At 34.6% G+C, this 20,210-nt stretch overlaps 1 protein-coding gene across 3 annotated transcripts in view; it reads left to right on the top strand.

The window, feature by feature from the left end:
* COL12A1 (collagen type XII alpha 1 chain) overlaps positions 1-20,210 on the top strand; it is a 1,021,934-nt gene that overhangs the window by 899,672 nt on the left and 102,052 nt on the right. For 2 of the 3 annotated variants that reach the window (XM_050786415.1, XM_050786416.1), the window contains 9 exons: positions 5,369-5,485; positions 7,307-7,450; positions 7,901-7,960; positions 9,841-10,104; positions 10,275-10,439; positions 11,117-11,290; positions 15,473-15,763; positions 15,977-16,579; positions 18,414-18,686. The exons of the other annotated variant lie outside the window; for it this stretch is intronic. In XM_050786415.1, the coding sequence (XP_050642372.1) occupies positions 5,369-5,485; positions 7,307-7,450; positions 7,901-7,960; positions 9,841-10,104; positions 10,275-10,439; positions 11,117-11,290; positions 15,473-15,763; positions 15,977-16,579; positions 18,414-18,686 (2,091 nt within the window). The remainder of the gene's footprint in view (positions 1-5,368; positions 5,486-7,306; positions 7,451-7,900; positions 7,961-9,840; positions 10,105-10,274; positions 10,440-11,116; positions 11,291-15,472; positions 15,764-15,976; positions 16,580-18,413; positions 18,687-20,210) is intronic. 3 annotated transcript variants of the gene reach the window in all.

Genomic DNA, 20,210 nt, shown 5'->3' with positions numbered 1-20,210 from the left:
ACATTTCAAGAGCTTGATAGCCACACATGTCTGGTTGCTCCCGTGTTGGACAGCACAGCTCTAGTGTTGACTCCTAAGTGGTGCTAGGAGCCTTTGAAGGGCTAACAAAATTTGTGGCCAAAGCCTTTCTGGGGACACTGGGTTGGGACCAGAATTTCTTTGAAATATTTCTGTTGGGGGCATTTCAAAATTTCAACTTGGGACTCTGTTTGGTACCATGCCATTTCAATCTGAATCCTAAAGTAGCCACAGTTACGTTTCTTTTCCTTTCATGACTCACACTTGCACTCTTATATTCATACTATTTTATCACCATTTTCTATGACCTTAATGTTTTGTATATTAAAAACCCAATACCTTTTTGAAAACATTAATTAAAATGTTTTGGCATTCACTTTTTGCATTTCTTCCTTTTTATAGTGGTAATATTTTTGTTTTGTTTTTCTTCTGCTTATTTGTATTAGGAGCTATATTTTTCATACTATGTTATCTTGTCCAGAAATAAGAGTGGAAATGATTTTTTTCACTTCAGTATTTATAATTTTTAGCCACTGTATAGACTTTATCAACTGTATCACTGCATAGACTTTATCAGCCATATCTGAGTGGCCTAGAATGTATGAATTATTTTTGGTTCATGTATCATACAGTGTGTTAATTATCCTGTAGAAAATTTAACACTTTGCATTTAAAGGTTAATGGCCAGTATTCCCTGAGAGTTGGACACTTTTCTAATTAATCTAGGATTAGAGATGAACACAGGTTTTGTGAAAAACAGAGTGTTAATTTTGGTTAGTCTGATTTATAGTTTATAATATATAATAAACAATTGAATATTATCAATTCATCTGTGAGTTGTGGCTATAGCTTTGTCTTGTGTCTAGGTTAAGAGACTACTTTGTATATATTTCTATAATCCTATGTCTAATTTGTGTTATAACAGAAATTTCAAACTAGAGGCTAACATAGAGATCATCTATTCTACTCTCATTTTCCAAATGAGAAAATGAGGCCCAGAGAGGCTGAATCACTTGGTCAACTAATGCACCTACTTAGATATGAAAAACAGACAAGACCCCAGTCTTCTAGTCCTAGGTTAGTGCTGGTTTGGTCACACTGTGCTTTCTTTGTGCTTAACAACTGGTTGTTCCAGAAAGTTTAATGAGAGGACACATTTTATAATGTGTATAAAATAATCTGTAGCTTATTCTAAAACATTATCTTTTCAACTGATTATTTATGGTACCTTGAAAACTCAAATGAAATGAATTTCTATATCATGGCAAAGATCATTAAATTTATACTGACTTTGCTTGGCAAACATAAATTAATGCCTATAGAATATGGTTAACTCATCACATATTGCACACTTGTCAAGGTTTCTACTATTAAGGTAGTATCCTTTGCAGTATTGTTATCACAGATATCAAACTAAAGATCTTACTAGTTCATCAAGATATTTTAGTAGTGTATTATTAGCTTTGATTTATCTATAGCACATTGTATATACTTACCAATACTTATTAGACTCCTCTACTCCCGCTCATCCATTTTCCCACCTGTCTATCCATCCTTCTCTTCATTCATCTCTGCAGTGGCTGGTAATTTCTTAGACATAGCCCCTTTTTGGGTGCCCTATTAAAAATGTTTCAAAAAGTTATATATCAAGATGGACACTTTAGTTTTAAATGCTTGAACAAGTGTATAAAGTTAATATACCAAATTCCATCTATATCTGAATTGGAGATAACTGAATACCACATATTTATGTATATATGTCTAATAATACATAATATGTATAATATATACACATATAATTATTCATGTATATATATAAATCAGCTCCATATAAATATGTTTATATTTACAAATATATGTATATATTAAAAATATGTATATATTAAACCCATTTATGTCTAGTGTTCCATTATTGGAATGCTAAGCATGTGGGAGTTATTTATATCCTACTGCTCAAGGTCATTGCCAAGGTCTGATTACAAAAATTCAAAAAATTGCAACCTCAGGCATAAATGGTTTAAAAGCAACTACTTATAAATATTGTTTTCTAAAGTTAATTTTTGATGGAAATATTTCTTCTACTTTGCATCTAATCTAGTACAGTAGAAAACTGTATGTTTTTGTAGTCAGACCATGGAATCCAAGTGTTGTTGCCTATTGGCTGTGTTATCTCTCTGAATTTCACTGATTTATCTGTAAAGCAGGGATAATAAGGCCCATCACTGGGTTCTTACAAGGAAAAAAGCGGCAACACAGTAACCAGCTCTCTGCCTGTTATAGAGGACAGTCAGTGTCAGCTATTATTATCATTCCCAAAGTGTCCTAAATCCTGTTTATGTAACAGGATTTATGTAGCAAAAGTTTATGTAACAAGAATCTCATCAGAATGAGCCTTTTGTAGCATAGTATTTTGATAACAAAAAACATTATTTTGTAAATATGAAATTAAACTATGAGAGTAAAAATACTTAAAATTTTAGTCTCTTCACTATCAGTATTCAGGTTTTATGAATATATGTAAGATTGTTATTTATTTATAATTTTCATTCTGTTTCTCTTGGTTCGGATTCTCATCCTATGCATCTATGGCTCTTTGTAATTATAATCCATATGCAGCTAGTACATAATTGAAAATTTCTGGGCTGGGAATGGTGGCTCATGCCTATAATCCCAGCACTGTGGGAGGCTAAGGCGGGCGGATTACCTGAGGTCGAGACTTCAAGAGCAGCCTGACCAACATGGAGAAACCCCATCTCTAGTAAAAATACAAAATTAGCCAGACATGGTAGAGCTCGCCTGTAATCCCAGCTACTCAGGAGGCTGAGGCAGGAGAATCGCTTGAACCCGGGAGGCTGAGGGTGTGGTGAGCCAAGGTTGTACCACTGCACTCCTCCAGTCTGGGCAACAAGAGCAAAACCCCGTCTCAAAACAAACAAACAAACAAACAAAAACAAACAAACAAAAAAACCCAGAAAATTTCCAGCATCAGCATTATCAGCATTGTCTTAGGGAACACTTAGATTCTGTGATATGTGATGGTGTTTATGAATTATTTTTATGTAAAAGAAGATATTTCAAAATTAATAACGTACATTTTTTAGCATTGATTTATGTTAACATGGGTCATACACTCACATCTGCTTTATTATTATTTTTTCATGAAACAAAACAAACAAATGTACAAATAGAATGGCAAGCCTGAAAAGCTGTATATGCAATAAAATTGGCCAGAAGAAAAGTGAAGCAGGCTCTCTGTTGTACCCATGCGGGTTGGCCATTCTTTCCTACTTTGATTCCCACATACCGCAGTTTCTATGAACACCTCAAGATCCTCTGAAATGTTAAAGACTTTTCCCCACAGTCAATTTTTCAGTTTATCTGGAATCCTGGTCATTTGGATATCAACAAGGGGGGCCGCTGCTGCCCTTCAGCAGTTTTAACCTAGTGTCCGCTGCTTCAGGTCATTTTCCTTCCAAGGTTGGTGGTACTGTTTTTCCATGTACTGATTTTTTTTAAAAGCATGCTCAGGCCAGTTGTGTCTGCCTTTGCATTAAATTTGTCCTGAGCCATTGCTATTGGAACAATATTTTATAATGATATTCTTAATGTCCGTTGTCCTATTAACATCTGTTGCATGCATGCTATACTAAGTGATGAGTACAGCTAAACCTCAAAATATGATTAAAGACCGAAGAATGTTGAGTAATTAAACTATGCATGTAGATTAATAGTCTAATCTCACTGCCTGTGTATGGATAGTAAGAATATAACATTCATTCCAATACTAGTGTATCCAATAAAAATAAAAAGCCATTTCCTATAGTTGGGAGGCAGCAGTCCACTAAAGCAAATGTTTGCTTAATTATTTCCATTAAAACATGTTATTAATATTACATAAATCTTTAACCCCAGTTAAATTCTGTGACTCATGTCTCAAGGCTACTAGTGTATTTTAATTGACCTTTGGAAAAACCTAAAAGGAAATTGTAATCTCTCAAAACAGATGCAAAAATTCTGACTCACAAGGAATACTTTCAGACTAAAACATTTTAAGAAGAGTGTGGCTGAAAGTCATCTTAATTCGTTGACCTGTTTCAAGAGTAATACTTTTTAATTCATCAACCATGCACTGACAGTGAGTCAGTACAATGCTGCATGATGAGGCATGAACATTGTAGAGAGAATATCATTATAAAATATTTAGGAAACGTCTTTGTGTAATGACTACTGTACATGGAGGCTTTTGTTCATTGTGGGAAACTAAAAACAAGTCAACATTTCATTGACACATGCATGATACTGTACAGTTTTGTATGTAAACTATTTCTTTCTGTACTTTTCAGTTATTCCTGTCATTGACTTTTCCAAGTTTTTATGCGCAGTCATGTCTTCAGATCACTGATCCTTCTTCACTGTTTTCTTTAAGTTCTGTAAATAAATGTCCATAAATATACATTGATGTTGTCTTTTCATAATTAACCATTGTTTTGTAAAGGACCATACTGGCATTTTAATCTAAAATGCCCTTTCTAGTATGGAGTATACCTGCTGCAAAGGAAATAATAGTGTTGGTTTACACCCTGGAACATTCAGCAAGCTGGTGTAAACAGGCAGAATATTAGTTTTATAAACTTTTGAATATCACTATTTATATACCTACAAATTATTAACATCACTTATTTTTGAATACTTGCCTATGAATATGAATATACATTTAAATGTATATTTCCTTGTCAGATATAACTGTTTCCCATGATTCCTCATTTTCATTAAAATACATTTTTCATCTCTGCTACATATTGAGATTTATCAAATAACAATGAATAATTACAAGGCAAATAATGCAGAGAATGAACCAAAATCATCATTGATTCTTGTCCATATTATGGGAAAAAACGTATTATGTCAATGTTTTGAATTAACTTCTCTGGTTGTAAGCAGGTTGTGATTTAGCATGCTTGTTCAAAATGCACTCAGCATGTATCGAAATTCCTTTAATTGTTATGTGAATTGTTTGCATATGTGGTTATTATATGTGATTTCATTGTACTTGTATGTACTTGTATCCAAATATGTTTCTATTATGCTTGATTTTGCTGGCCATTCTTGAATGACCTAGCAACTCAAGAATCAAAAGTGTTTTGTGCTGTCTTCTGTAATATGTATACTCTCTGATGTTTTGTCAGCTTTTAGTTTTATTCTTATCCAACAACATATCTTTTATATTTGTTGGAAACAAATTTATGCAAAGACAATTTTAGAAAGCTTTGCTTAACACAATTCTTTGTTAATTAAATTGACCATTTTGTGACATTGAAAACCTTAATAATATAAACTCTCTCTTTTGCAGTTGACCCACCTTCAGACTTGAATTTTAAAATTATAGATGAAAATACTGTTCATATGTCATGGGCAAAACCAGTTGATCCAATTGTGGGTTACAGAATAACGGTGGACCCTACAACAGGTAAGTTTTGAGACTGGAGTTTTAGGACAGAAGCATCAAGATGATATAATTCAATCTCCACCTCTTCTCCCATTTCATCATGAAGAAGCTGAGCTTTAGGAAGCCTGAGGGATTTGATCCATGTCACCAGACATTTGCTGAACTCAGGTTTCAGATTTCCAGCCTAGTATCCACTATTATATTTTAATGTTATTGAGTATAACATGCTTTGCTGTGGTAGGCTGTTCTTATTAAAATGTTACTCTATTTTTACCTGATCAAAATATTGTTAGTAATCTTTGATCTTATAAAATCAAATCCTTGTTCCTTGGCATTCTTCTTGAATTACTTAATCTTTTCAGCATTTAAAGTATCAGCTGATGAAGTAAGTTGTTACATCTTACCCAGTGTCCTACACATTTCAGTATCCAGGAAACATCATTCTGTGATAATGGTAAACAACCATGATGACAGATAAAAATTTACTTTGGCTAGGTGGATTCTGTAGACACTAGGCTGAATCCTTGGAAAACAAAACTTGTTTTGCTTGTTCTCAAGCATTGTCTTTAGTGTTAATAATGTTGCCAAAATGTGGAGAACCAAACTCTATTGATTAATTTTTAGTTCTAAAATGGAATGAGAAAATGACCATTTCTACTAACATTGGCTAAATGGTAAGAAGAAGTCTTGACTGGCTGACAGTAGAGATGGAAGATGTCAATACAGATTATTACTAGAACTGTGTTTATTTATCTTTTAGCCTTTAAAAATATTAATGATTTTACATGTCGATTTACCAGGAAATATAGCTTTTTTAAAAAAGATGATTTAAAAACTTAAAAAGGAGTCAAAAATTTACTTTTTTCTCTTTGAATCTTTCTCCCCAAATATATTTGCAGTTACCTTGTTCATTCCAAAGCAGAAAATCAGTTCTAACAGGGTCCATCCAGTTTCCAGGTGTTGGGAATAACTGACACCCAGTAATTCCAAAACTGGCACTGGGACTACCCAACCTGGCAGAGTCTGAGTGTCTTGATGTCCTCTGGGGATCTTGGTTGGTTTTGCATACTCCACCTGCAAACCAAGAGCATTTTTCAGTGGTCTATTGCACCTGTTATCTTTTCTAATTATTTATATTTTGACGAAAACAATATAATTAAAAATATCTTCAGGCACGTCATTCCCAGGAACCACCATGTTTCCTAATTGAATTGAGAATTAACAGAATCTAGAAGGGAGTACATAATTGCCAAAATATAAGTAAACACCTAGTATACTGGATCTTGAAATATTTGATACCTGCTTAAGTCAATGCAGAGGTCAATGTTACCCATTAAGGCATGTGGCCATTTGAGAATGGAATATGCACTGCTTCTACACAGATTTCCTGCTAGAGATTGGTCTTAACCTCTGGGGTTTGTTTTCCTTGAGTTTATTTTCATTTCTTATTTCTCTCTCTCTGCTGTCTTCCAATGCATAATTTAAAATTAAATTCTTTTTCTTTGCATTTATAAAACTGTTATCTCCCATTAGTCTCCAAAACCAATGATAGATTTTTAGTTTGATATTCTGGTATACCTTTAAACTAGAAAAGTCTTGAATTCTCAAACAAGTATTAAATATGATTGTAACAAAAGAAATACCAGTCCATTTATTAAATTTCTAAAATTCAAAATTTTAGTTTTGGAAGGCAGTAAAAAAATAATGTTTGAGTGTCCTGAAAAAAATGTATATATTGAATTTTTCAGATTTTGAGTACTTCTGGGAATTACAGTATATTGTGTTGTGTTATATGTGAAAAATGTTTTCTTGCATTCATATTTTTCCTTTTTATATTTCCAGATGGGCCTACTAAAGAATTTACCCTTGCAGCTAGCACCACTGAAACTTTATTGTCAGAACTTGTACCTGAAACAGAGTATGTGGTGACAATAACTTCATATGATGAAGTAGAAGAAAGTGTACCAGTTATAGGACAACTAACAAGTAAGCATACATATAAATTAAAATACTTGTGTCCTTTTTATTTTGCAGAAAGGTTTTCCTACTTCAGATTTAATCTCTTGTGATACAGAGTTAATTTATACCAGTACTAACTATTTTTTCTGTTATCCTAGTTATTAGTGGACATGAATAATTCATTCCTGATTTATAACTCTGGTCTCTGGAAACAGCAGGAATGTTATAAATGAAGACCATTAAAAATGTTAAACTTTGCTGGACAACAATGTGAATATCTTTTTGAAATATCTCAAAGATATCACTAAAATAACTTACTTGCAAGGGAATGATTATCTGGCAGTATTCTCTGACCAGCTGGGCAGGGCCATACTTTTAAGAGACAATAGCAAAAACTAACATAATATATTTATTCTATTTTAACGAGAATGTCTGCTTGGGTTCATTTCCTTTTGTAATAATAAAGTTTTAACTTAGTTCAAACAGGTAGTTCGACAAAGCCAGTGGAGAAGAAACCTGGAAAAACCGAGATACAAAGTGAGTGTTTCTCGTACTATTTTTGCTTAGATTCATGGAAGTAATAAATGTAGGATAGAACAAATGTTCCAGTTATATACATAGATTGATCTTATTCCTGTATTAATTTCTATAAGCTTTATCTAGAAGGAGCACAGACAATATAAGAATAATGTATAACTAAGCCATTATAACCTAAGTTCTGACATTCTAGCCAATTTTTCATTCTATTTACTAGATATTCTTTTCAGTGGGAGAGTTTGAAATTGTGTGTGTTCAACCTTTCCTGCAGGATTTTGGCAATAGGTGAAAACAAAGCATATTTCAGGACTCAGCTCGTTTCTCAAAGACAAACTGATAGCAGTAGGTGGTACTTAGGAATATATGAGAAATACAAGGCTGGAACATGAGAGAGATGCCCTCAGCTAGTGTTCAAAGCAATACAATTGTCATGAAAATACTTTTCTAAGTCTATGTGTATGTTATGCTCCTCTCTAGGTTATTTACATGGCCTTAGTTGAAAAAGTTGTAACCTTTTTCAGAGTCTCTATAACACACCTCTTATAAATTGGTGCATTTGTAATCAGATGAAAGCAATTTTATTTAGTCTAGATCTTGCAGTTATTAGCCTCCTTTTGTCTTATATTGCTTTGTCTGACTTATGGGGATAGATCCTTAAGGGGTTTCTTGGGCTTCTAATTTTGTCACCTTCTAAAACTTGGATTTATGACCTAGAATGGCAATAAAAAGATTATAAACATAAAGGTCTCTTTATCTGGAAATATTCCCTCCAGACCACTGTTTATCATTATTTCAGATGCTAATATTTTTAACAATTAGTACTGATTTTAAATTGAAGTATTATGCCAAGTATTGACTTTTTAATAGGCTTGAACTGACCTATTAAATAGTGTGCAAAACTTATTTAAGAATACAACTTGTATTTGGCTTGCAAAATTTTCCAGCACCCTCTCCTTCTCTTCCTAGCCAAATACTTCTTTTATTACCTACCAACTGACTGCAAGGACAAAGTCATCTTCAGAAAATTCACTTGGTATTGCATTACAAATACAGATTTTCATAAAACCAACTTGACCTCTACCATAGAAAGAAGGAAAGATAACATATTCAGTTATAAAAGCTGATCATTGTATTCTGATAATTTCAGAATACCACATGGATTTTTAACTTTTGAATAAAAATAATTGTTTACCCTCTTTGTTCACTAAAAGTAGGTTTTAATTGTCGAATTTAAATATATTGATAATTAGGACTAGATATTTTGGCTATTTTGCATAATTTTATGCTTGTTTTTACTTCTGTTAGGCTCCCTTAGCCCTCTAGACTAACCCTAATACAAACTTTAGATAATTATATTGAAAAGTGCAATAGAATATTAACAAATTAGGTCTTCAACTCAACTGCACTTCCTTGAATGGTGCAGCAATTATTTTGTATTTATTTGTTGATAAATACCAAGGAATAAAAACCCTTTGCTTGTATTTCTTTTGTGTGACTCCTAAATGTTTTATAAAATTTGGACTTGTAAAGAAGAGTGAGGGTATAGTTTATAAAAATGGATAGGTTGATAGCACGAATACTTGGACTTTATGCCCCTGGAGAGCAGGTTATAGATCTGTTTGTCTCTTTTTGTATAATGTCTTATATAGCAATTTAAAGACATCTAGTTCCATGAATTCATCTTGATAAAGGCATTGAAAATGCTTCTATGTGTTGTTAGTAAAACTGTATATTCGTTTGTGCATGTGGGTGAAGAACAATCGGTGAATATGTTCTAATGAACAGAATGATTTAAGGAGCTGACATTCTTGCAATGTTAGCGTGTATTGATGAGCTGATTTAATAAAGCATCATTTAAAAAGATATCAAATGTATTACAGAATGCTCTGTCAGTGCCTGGACTGATCTGGTTTTCCTTGTGGATGGCTCTTGGAGTGTGGGAAGAAATAATTTCAAGTACATTTTAGACTTTATTGCTGCTCTTGTGTCTGCTTTTGATATTGGGGAAGAGAAGACAAGAGTTGGAGTTGTTCAGTACAGCTCTGATACCAGGACTGAATTTAACTTAAATCAGTACTACCAAAGGGATGAGCTTCTTGCTGCAATAAAAAAAATTCCATATAAAGGTGGCAACACAATGACAGGTATGTTCTACAGATTTCTTTAAAGTTAAAAATAAATGAAATGTCTGTTTCAGAAAGAAATGACGCATTGCCTATTACATATTAAATATTTTTGACATTATTCGCATAGTTTTTGACTTTGGAAAAATTGTGTAGTACAGAGTAAATGAACATGTTTCTTTTCCCTTTAGGGGATGCCATTGATTATTTAGTTAAAAATACTTTCACGGAATCTGCTGGGGCAAGAGTTGGCTTTCCTAAAGTGGCAATTATCATTACGGATGGAAAATCCCAGGATGAAGTGGAAATTCCAGCAAGAGAGCTTCGTAATGTTGGAGTTGAAGTTTTCTCCTTGGGTAGGTTAAGTTCAGTTAATTATTCCCATTTTACAACTCCTGCAGTATGCTTAATGTTTAGGGAGATGAAATATTGTTTCCTTAAGGAAGGATGCTATTAGAAGTGTTTACTGCATTTTTATAGTGTAATATTAAAGACTTAAATTGTCTTTAAGTAAAAATTCTGCTTATCTATTTCCCTTATATAACTCCCTTAGCATATGTATTTAGGAAGGTGGTATTCACATTCTTTGCCAGCTCTCTACTTTTCAAAGAATGCTGGACCAATGATTCTAATAAAGATCCTCCTTGTATTATCATTAAGTGTTTTTTATGTGTTTCCTATATTATGTAATACTTGAAGAATTCAGAGGGCTCCAGCTTATTCAGGACTCTGGAAGAAAAAAGTATTATCTTTACAGATGGCAAAGATATATGATGGTATGGTTGGGATGAAAGCCCACTCTGTTTAACTAACCATTTGTTTTCCTCTTTGGCTGGCCACTCTATGTCAAATTACAAAATGTTTTTGTCATCTGCGCAGTTGCACATTCGTTATGAAGCAAAGCAATCTGGCTTATGACTTAATAATGATTTGAATATGTCTTCAGTTATGAAAGACAGAGAAAACGAAGAACTCCTCCAAGTCAATTGGCACATTTCCCATTTCAATATGTCCTTATCCTTTTGTTTCAAAGGCATTAAAGCTGCAGATGCAAAAGAACTCAAACAAATTGCCTCCACACCTTCACTGAACCATGTTTTCAATGTGGCCAACTTTGATGCAATCGTGGATATTCAGAATGAGATCATCTCCCAGGTGTGCTCAGGTGTTGATGAACAACTTGGCGAATTGGTTAGTGGAGAAGAAGGTGAGTAGACTGTGTAGTATTCCCCATGTGTTAGTCTTTTCCATTGTTTGAATATTTATAGTTTTATAGTTATCTTAGAAGTAGACATACTTAAATATTTCTTCCAGTGATTCTCCAATTGTATACTCCATTTGCATTGTTTTTTAGCAACTCAACTTGTTGATACCATTTGCATTGTTTTTCCTTCCAGTGGAACATTCAATAAAATGTATCATTGCAAAGTTCTTAAAATTTTTTTTTGGGAGTGACAAGTTATGATTTACTCTTTTGTTTAAGACTCTTTTGTGTACGTTGAATGTCTGTCTGATGATGCTATTATGGTACTTGCTTTAATTATCTTGCACTCTGATTTAAACGTTGATGGGCTGGAAAGACATTTGCAACTTAAAATAATAAAAATGTTTCTGTTAACTGGCTAATGATAGACAAGGGTTTTCTATCATTATACTCTGTGTAATGTTTTGAAAGCTTTTAAGAATATTTCAAAGGTCAGTCAATGTGATCATTCCATTAGAAAATTCTCTCATTTCTATTAGTTATTACTTCTAAATACATGGGAGAAAGAAGAGACATTTCAAAAGCATCCTTTTGAACATTAAAAATAACAACCTTAAGCCTTTATATTTTTCCATCATTGTTCTCCTCTCAGCCTGAGAATCATTAAGTGATTAAACATAAAGTCTAAATAGCGACATCTTTAATCATACAAACTCTTTAATCTTCAATCTCAACATTTTGTCAAAATGTTCATTGGTCTTAATTCTGTCTCAGAACCTCTCATTACTTCATGGGCTCTCAATCTGTTCCTTTGTTTTACTGTCTAATGTCCATCCTTTTTGCTTTGTATTATTATAAAATCCATCTCATTCACCTCTACTTTTCTCTGATTATTTCTCTCTACTCAATCTTTTAAACAGTTTAATTCTTCCTGGGGTGCAGTTGCATGTATGCAAGGGTAGGCCAAACTTTTTTGCTGCCACTGTTGGAACTTTCCCTGTGTAGGAGGGGGCTGGGGCTGCATCACAGGTGTTCACATTTCTCTTTAGTGTCTTTTCTCTTCTGCTGGACTAGCCTGTACTGCCTCTGTATCCCTCAGGTTTGGCCAAATTTCCATGTGGCATCTCTGTGGCTTCCCTCCTACTACTTTTTACAGAAACATAATTTTTAAATATATATATATTTTTAAAATTATTTTTATTTTTTAAACTTTTAAGTTCAGGGGTACATGTACAGGTTTGTTACATAGATAAACTTGTTTCAGGGGGGTTTGTTGTACAGATCATTTCGTTACCCAGGTATTAAGCCTAGTACCTATTAGTTATTTTTCCTGATACTTTCCCTCCTTCTACCTTCAACCCTCCAATAGGCCCCAATGTGTGTGTTGTTTCTCTCTATGTATCCACGTGTTCTCATCATTTAGCCCCCAGTTATAAGCAAGAACATGTGGTATTTGGTTTTCTGTTCCTGTGTTAGTTTGCTAAGGACAATGGCCTCTAGTTCTATCCATGTCCCTGCAAAGGACATGGTCTTATTATTTTTCATGGCTGTATAGTATTCCATGGTATACATGTCCCACATTTTCCTTATCCAGTCTATCATTGATGGGGTTTTTTGTTAATTCCAAGTCTTTGATATTGTGAATAGTGCTGCAGTGGATATACGTGTGCATGTATCTTTATAATAGGATGATTTATATTCCTTGGGTATATACCCAGTAATGGGATTGCTGGGTCAAATGGTGTTTCTATTCTTAGTTCTTTGAGGAATTGTTGCACTGTCTTCCACAATGGTTGAACTAATTTACACTCCTACCAACAGTATATAGGCATTCCTTTTTCTCCAGTACCTCACCAGCATTTGTTATTTTTTGACTTTTTAATAGTAGCCATTCTGACTGGTGTGAGATGGTGTCTCATTGTGGTTTTGATTTGCGTTTCTCTAATAATCAGGGATGTTGAACTTTTTTTTGTATTATTGTTGACCACATGGATGTCTTCTTTTGAAAAGTGTCTGTTTATGTCCTTTGCCCACTTTTTAATGGGGCTGTGTGTTGTTTTCTTGTAAATTTGTTTATGTTCCTTATAGATGCTGGATATTAGACCTTTGTTGGATGCATAGTTTGCAAAAATTTTCTCCCATTTTGTATGTTGTCTGTTTACTCTGTTGGTAGTTTCTTTTGAGTTTCTTTTGCTGTGTAGAAACTCTTTAGTTTAATTAGATCCCATTTGTCAATTTTTGTTTTCATTGCAATTGCTTTTGGCATCTTTGTCATGAAATCTATGTCCTGAATGGTATTGCCTAGTTGTTTTCCAGGATTTTGACAGTTTTGGGTCTTACATTTAAGTCTTTAGTCCATCTTGAGTTAATTTTTTTAATATGGTGTAAGGAAGGGGTCCAGATTCAATCTTCTGCATATGGCTAGCCAGTTATCTGGGCACAATTTATTGAATAGGGAGTCCTTTCCCCATTGCTTGTTTTTGTCAGGGTTGTTGAAGATCAGATGGTTGTAGGTGTTCAGTCTTACTTCTGGATTCTCTATTCTGTACCATTGGTCTAGATGTCTGTTTTTGTACCAGTACTATGCTGTTTTGGTTACCACAGCCCTGTAATATAGTTTGAAGTCAGATAGCGTGACACCTCCAGCTTTGTTCTTTCTGCTTAGGATTGCCTCAGATATTCGGATTCTTTTTTGTTCCATATGAAATTTAAAATACTTGTTTCTAGTTCTGTGAAGAATCTCAATGGTAGTTTATTAGGAATAGCGGTCAATCTATAGATTGCTTTTGGCAGTATGGCCATTTTAATGATATTGATTCTTTCTATTTATGAGCATGGAATGTTTTCCATTGTCATCTCTGATTTCTTTGAGCAGTGGTTTGTAGTTCCTCTTGTAGAGATCTTTCACCTAACTAGATGGCTGTATTCCTAGGTATTTTATTCTATTATTCACAACTCCCATTGTGAATGGGAGTTCGTTCCTGATTTGGCTCTCAAATTGACTGTTGTTGTGTATAGGAATGCTAGCAATTTTTGCACATTGATTTTATATCCTGAGACTTTGCTAAAGTTGTTTATCAACTTAATAAACTTTTTGGCTGAGACTATGCAGTTTTCTAGAGGGATTATGTCATCTGCAAACAGGGGTAGTTTGACTTCCTTTCTTTATATTCGGATGCTTTTTATTTCCTTTTCTTGCTTGATTGCTCTGGCCAGAACTTCCAATCCTATGTTGAACAGGAGTGTTGAGAGAGGGCAACCTCATCTTGTGCTAGTTTTCAAGAGAAGTACTTCCAGCTTTTGCCTATTCAGTATAAACATCATTTTTGTGTGCTACATCTGATGTTTTTTTTTGAGGAGGTGATGTGTAAATTTGGGCCTTTTTACACACACTTTTTGCAGGTTGATTTGTAAAAACTTAGAACTATATCTTCTGGGAAGTTGATTCCATTGACAAATCCAGAAGTTTGATATCATCTGAAATATCTTAAAATACTTTATATTAACAGTCAAATGCATGACTATGTTCTATGTTGAGTAAGGATCACCATTTTTTAGAGGATTGATATGTGTGTGTCAATATGCATGTTATAAGTCATTGTTTCCCCTCTGTTTGGTGGCACTGTGAACATAGTTGAACTTTTTTTCTTACCCTGAAACTAGTGAAAATAAAATTGTTTAAAATTATAAGAACTTGTCATTTAAGAACTACTAAATGCTTTATCTTTCTTGGCATATTATAAAGTATCTTTTAAAGATTCCACTTTTATGATGTCATTAAGAGAGAAAAATTCCATAAAGAATTGAATGAAGCATTGATTTAACAAATATTTATCAAGTGCCTACTTTGGTACTTGAGAATGAAGACAATGAGTGAATACTAAAACCAGAATGGAAATCTTGGTTTCAGAGAAGAATTAGGCCTGAGGTGTCCCAACATTAATTTCTTCCAAATACTTTCTTATTCCATTAACTTCTCAGCAATTTGACTAAAAGCCAAGTGTCGAGCCACTTTTGGTTTGATAGGGACATGTGAAATTGGAGACTGAGGAGGGTATTGGGCAACTCTTTTCAATGTATTCAGGATTAATTTGAAGAAGGAGATTTGAAGGTCCAAACTTAAAGACTAAATTAATAAGGTTACATTTCACTGTTATTAATCACTGTCTGCTTGTAACTTTTTAGTTGTTGAGCCTCCTTCAAATTTGATTGCCGTGGAAGTCTCTTCAAAATACGTTAAGCTAAGTTGGAATCCATCTGCTAGTCCAGTGACTGGCTACAAAGTCATCCTCACACCAATGACAGCAGGAAGCCGACAGCACGCTCTGAGTGTGGGGCCTCAGACAACCACGCTCAGTGTTCGTGACCTCTCAGCAGACACAGAATACCAGATCAGTGTTTCTGCCATGAAGGGAATGACATCCAGTGAACCCATCTCAATAATGGAGAAGACTCAGCCAATGAAAGTACAAGTGGGTGAGTTAATGTGTGCATCATGTGTTTGGAATATGTGGAGGTCTGTTTGACAGAATGCCTTACTTGTTAGGACTTAGTTTTGAATGAAATATTTGCAGTAGTTTTTTTTTTTTTTTTTTTTTTTAAAGAAGCACGCTTACTAAGCAAGCTAGATATGTATATTTTAATTATGAATATGTATTGAAGTTTAATGTACATTTTTTCTCTTTACAGAATGCTCACGTGGTGTGGATATAAAAGCCGATATTGTGTTTTTGGTTGATGGCTCCTATAGCATTGGGATTGCAAACTTTGTTAAAGTTAGAGCCTTTTTGGAAGTTCTTGTAAAAAGTTTTGAAATTTCACCAAATAGGGTCCAGATTAGTCTTGTCCAGTACAGCCGGGATCCTCATACTGAGTTCACTTTGAAAAAATTCACCAAAGTGGAAGATATAATTGAAGCAATAAACACCTTCCCTTACAGAGGAGGATCTACAAATACTGGCAAAGCAATGACTTATGTCAGAGAGAAAATATTTGTGCCTAGCAAGGGATCAAGAAGCAATGTGCCAAAGGTCATGATTCTTATCACGGATGGGAAATCATCAGATGCTTTCAGAGATCCTGCGATAAAACTAAGGAATTCAGATGTTGAAATCTTCGCAGTTGGTGTGAAAGATGCTGTTCGCTCAGAATTAGAAGCTATTGCCTCTCCTCCCGCAGAGACCCATGTGTTCACAGTGGAAGATTTTGATGCTTTTCAGAGGATATCTTTTGAACTCACACAGTCTATCTGCCTTAGAATTGAGCAAGAATTGGCAGCTATAAAGAAGAAAGGTTAGTAGACTTTGAGAGTAAAAGTTATTTCTTCATGAACAAAGCATTTTGGTTTCTAAAATTGTGGATTATGTGCTTCTTCAATTCTTTTTATAGACAAGAAAAAGTAACTTTTCTACGTTATTGAAAACTATTGAACTTAGTTTACTTAGCTCTGAGATATGACTTTCTCCTGGGTATGGTTCATATTTTGGTTGGTGAAAAAGCTGTTTACTCATAAGAGTCATGAGATGTTTCTGTTCCTAGATCCTCAAACAGGTTTAGGAACAAGTTTTATCATATGTATGTGTCATTTAGAATCCAAGTCCCAAGTATGGGGTGTTCACTATGTGTTGGATACTGAGCTGGGTCCTTCAACTCAAAGGTGATGAGAATATAGTCCTGCACCTTTGGATTCTTTTTATGCATTTCCTGGATCATTTTGGGCATCGTTTGTCACATCTGGAATTTTCTTCATTTGCCTGATCTACTTTTCGATGTTTAATTAAAAGTCCCATCCCTTGAGTTTAATGTCCTTTTCAGGGATGTGGATGAAGCTGGAAACCATCATTCTCAGCAAACTAACACAAGAACAGAAAACCGAACACTGCATGTTCTCACTTATATGTGGGAGTTGAACAATGAGAACACATGGACACGGGGGTAGGGGCATCACACACCGGGACCTGTTGGGAGGGCTGGGGGAGGGATGGCATTAGAAGAAATACCTAATGTAGATGACCAGTTGATGGGTGCAGCAAACCACCATGGCACGTTTATACCTATGTAACAAACCTGCATGTTCTGCACATGTACCCCAGAACTCAAAGTATAATAATAATAAAAAAATCCCATCCTTTTCATGAAGCCTTCCTCAACTGTAACTGTCTTAGCACTATCATGCTATCACTTTCATCAGTTGGCTTTCCTATGTACTGCTTTTTTTTTTTTTTTTTGAGACAGGGTCTCACTCTGTCATCCAGGCTGGAGTGCAGTGGTGCAACCTATGCTCGTTGCAATATCTGCCTCCCCAGTTCAAGCAATTCTTGCACCTCAGCCTCCCCAGTAGCTGGAACTACAGGAGTATGCCACCATGCCTAGCTAATTTTTCTATTTTTTTTTTTTTTTTTTTTTTTGGTAAAGACGGGGTTTCATCATGTTGGCCAATCTGGTCTTGAACTCCTGACCTCAGGTGATCCACCCACCTCATTCTCCCAAAGTGCTGAGATTATAGGCATTAGCCCCCACGACCTTCCTGCTTTTTTTTTTTTTTATGGTTGTTAATAATGTTGCATTGTCTCGTTTCTCCATTTTGATTGTGTGCCCCCTAAGGATATACTGTATGTGTTAAATATTGTCTCTTTCTATGATTTGGTTTAATAACTGCTTAATTTAATAAACATTTTGTTGTTGGGAAAAATTCCTTAATTTTTACTTTGAAATATTTGAAAACCACCAAAGGTTAATATCCAAGTACCAGGGATGAATGGGAAAATGTGGATGGTTCATTTTTGGGCTGCTATGGTTTAAATATTCCAGTTGTGGGCAAGGCCATTCTATTGCTACTGCTTTAAGAATCTCAAAATTCACATTCAAATTTCATCACTCATTTAAATAGCAGAAGTTAGTATTATGGATAGTCAAGGTGAATAATCAAGATCTCTTGTTGGGTTGTAAGTTGGGGGGTGGGCTTTCTCCCAATGGTCAAATGTAGATGAGGTACTCAGTACAGTGGTCTCAATGAGCACCATTCTCCCAAATTAATATAACCCATTTTATAAACATTTAAATATTGGTTACGGTTTTGTTTTATAGATTCAAACATTTTTAACTTTTTTTTTTTTTTTTTAAATAGCTTACATCCCTCCAAAGGATCTTAGTTTTTCAGAAGTGACTTCTTATGGTTTCAAAACCAACTGGTCTCCAGCTGGAGAAAATGTTTTTTCATATCACATCACCTACAAGGAAGCGACTGGGGATGACGAGGTCACTGTGGTGGAGCCAGCATCGAGCACCAGTGTTGTTCTCAGCAACCTGAAGCCAGAGACCCTGTATTTGGTCAATGTGACTGCGGAGTATGAGGATGGCTTCAGCATTCCCCTAGCTGGAGAGGAGACCACCGAAGAAGGTGTGATGGGGGTTTCTGCCACTGTTTTTCAAAAATGAATAATTTATTGCAGTACAAAGTTAATAACCATCTGCTTTATAGTTCAGAATTGCCAATGCCTTTTTAAGGCTTGGCATCTTTTAAAGACAGCTTTTCATAAATCTTTTTAGAAAGAGAAAAATAACTTTTAAGTAAAAAACCTTAGAATTCTTTTGATGAATTTGAAGTTAAGAGACCTAGAGAACTATTGATAATTATGGAATTAACTTTTGAAATACTGCTTATCCATCATTTTTGGTCCCACATTTCAGGAATGTCATGTCTTAAATCTTTCTGAAATTGTTTACTGTACTTACGGAGTTATGGCAAATATATATATACACACGCACGTATATATGTTGGTAATAAGTATATTATCAATTAATTATATTCTTTTAAAAAGTTGTACTAAAGTATACATAACGTATTTACCATTTTAACCATTTTTTGAGTGCACATTTTAGTGGCATTAAGTACATTCACCTTGTTGTGCTACCATCGCCACCATCCATCTTTAGAACTTGTGAAACTGAAATTCTATACTCATTAAGGAATAACTCCCCATTCCCTCCTTCCCTCTACTCCTGGAAACCACCATTCTATTTTCTGTCTCTAGGAATTAGAGACAGAATTCCTTCTGATTAACTACCTTACTTGAGAGGACTCTTTCAGTACTTGTCTTGTGCCTGGATTATTTCACATCGTAAATGTCCTCAAGGTTGATCCATGTTGTAGCGTGTGTCAGAATGCCCTCTCTACTTATGATTGAATAATATTCCACTGTATGTATGCACCACATATCTTTTAAGATGGGGTTCTTACTATGTTACCCAGGTTGGCCTCATAATCCTAGGCTCAAATGATCCTCTTGCCTCAGCCTCCTGAGTAGCTGGGACTACGGGCATATGCCATGGCGCCCTGCTTCACATTTTGTTTATCTCCCTTCATCAGTGGACATTTGGGCTGCATCTACTTTTTGTGAATATTGCTGCTATGAACATGGTGTGCAAATTTTGCCAAATGTTTTAAGCAGTATTTGTTTACATATGTACTCCTTACTGGATAGAGTTGAATATATTTGGACACACTTTGTTACGTTTGACATTTAAGGGCACCAATTTAAGTTGGTTAGTGGCAGACTAAGGCAAGGCAATTATTCTTTAACATTAGCATAGCAAAGTATCACAATAGATGTCAATTGTTGTTTCCTCTTTTGACTGGGAATAGGAGGTAAAGACCCTGGGAGAATAGTGTGAGGAATTTAAGATAGTTATAAAGAAGTATTTGCTGACAGGGATGGTACATATTGGCATACTATACTGATAAAAGCTAGAGAATCTTTTTTCTCTGAAACATTTTTTCAGATAAGATTGCTATTTTTCTTTTTTTTTTCATGGTTTATGTATATTTCTTCCTGAAGGCCACCACATAAACTAAATGGCCTAAGAAGTCCTTTCATCTTATGACTTTTGTGGTCATATAAGCGAGAAGGCCATACTCAGATAC

This window comes from Macaca thibetana, chromosome 4 (genome assembly GCF_024542745.1).
Source record: "Macaca thibetana thibetana isolate TM-01 chromosome 4, ASM2454274v1, whole genome shotgun sequence".
Lineage (NCBI taxonomy): Eukaryota > Metazoa > Chordata > Mammalia > Primates > Cercopithecidae > Macaca > Macaca thibetana.
Note: the sequence above shows the minus strand (reverse complement) of the source record. Positions and strands in the feature narration are given on the sequence as shown.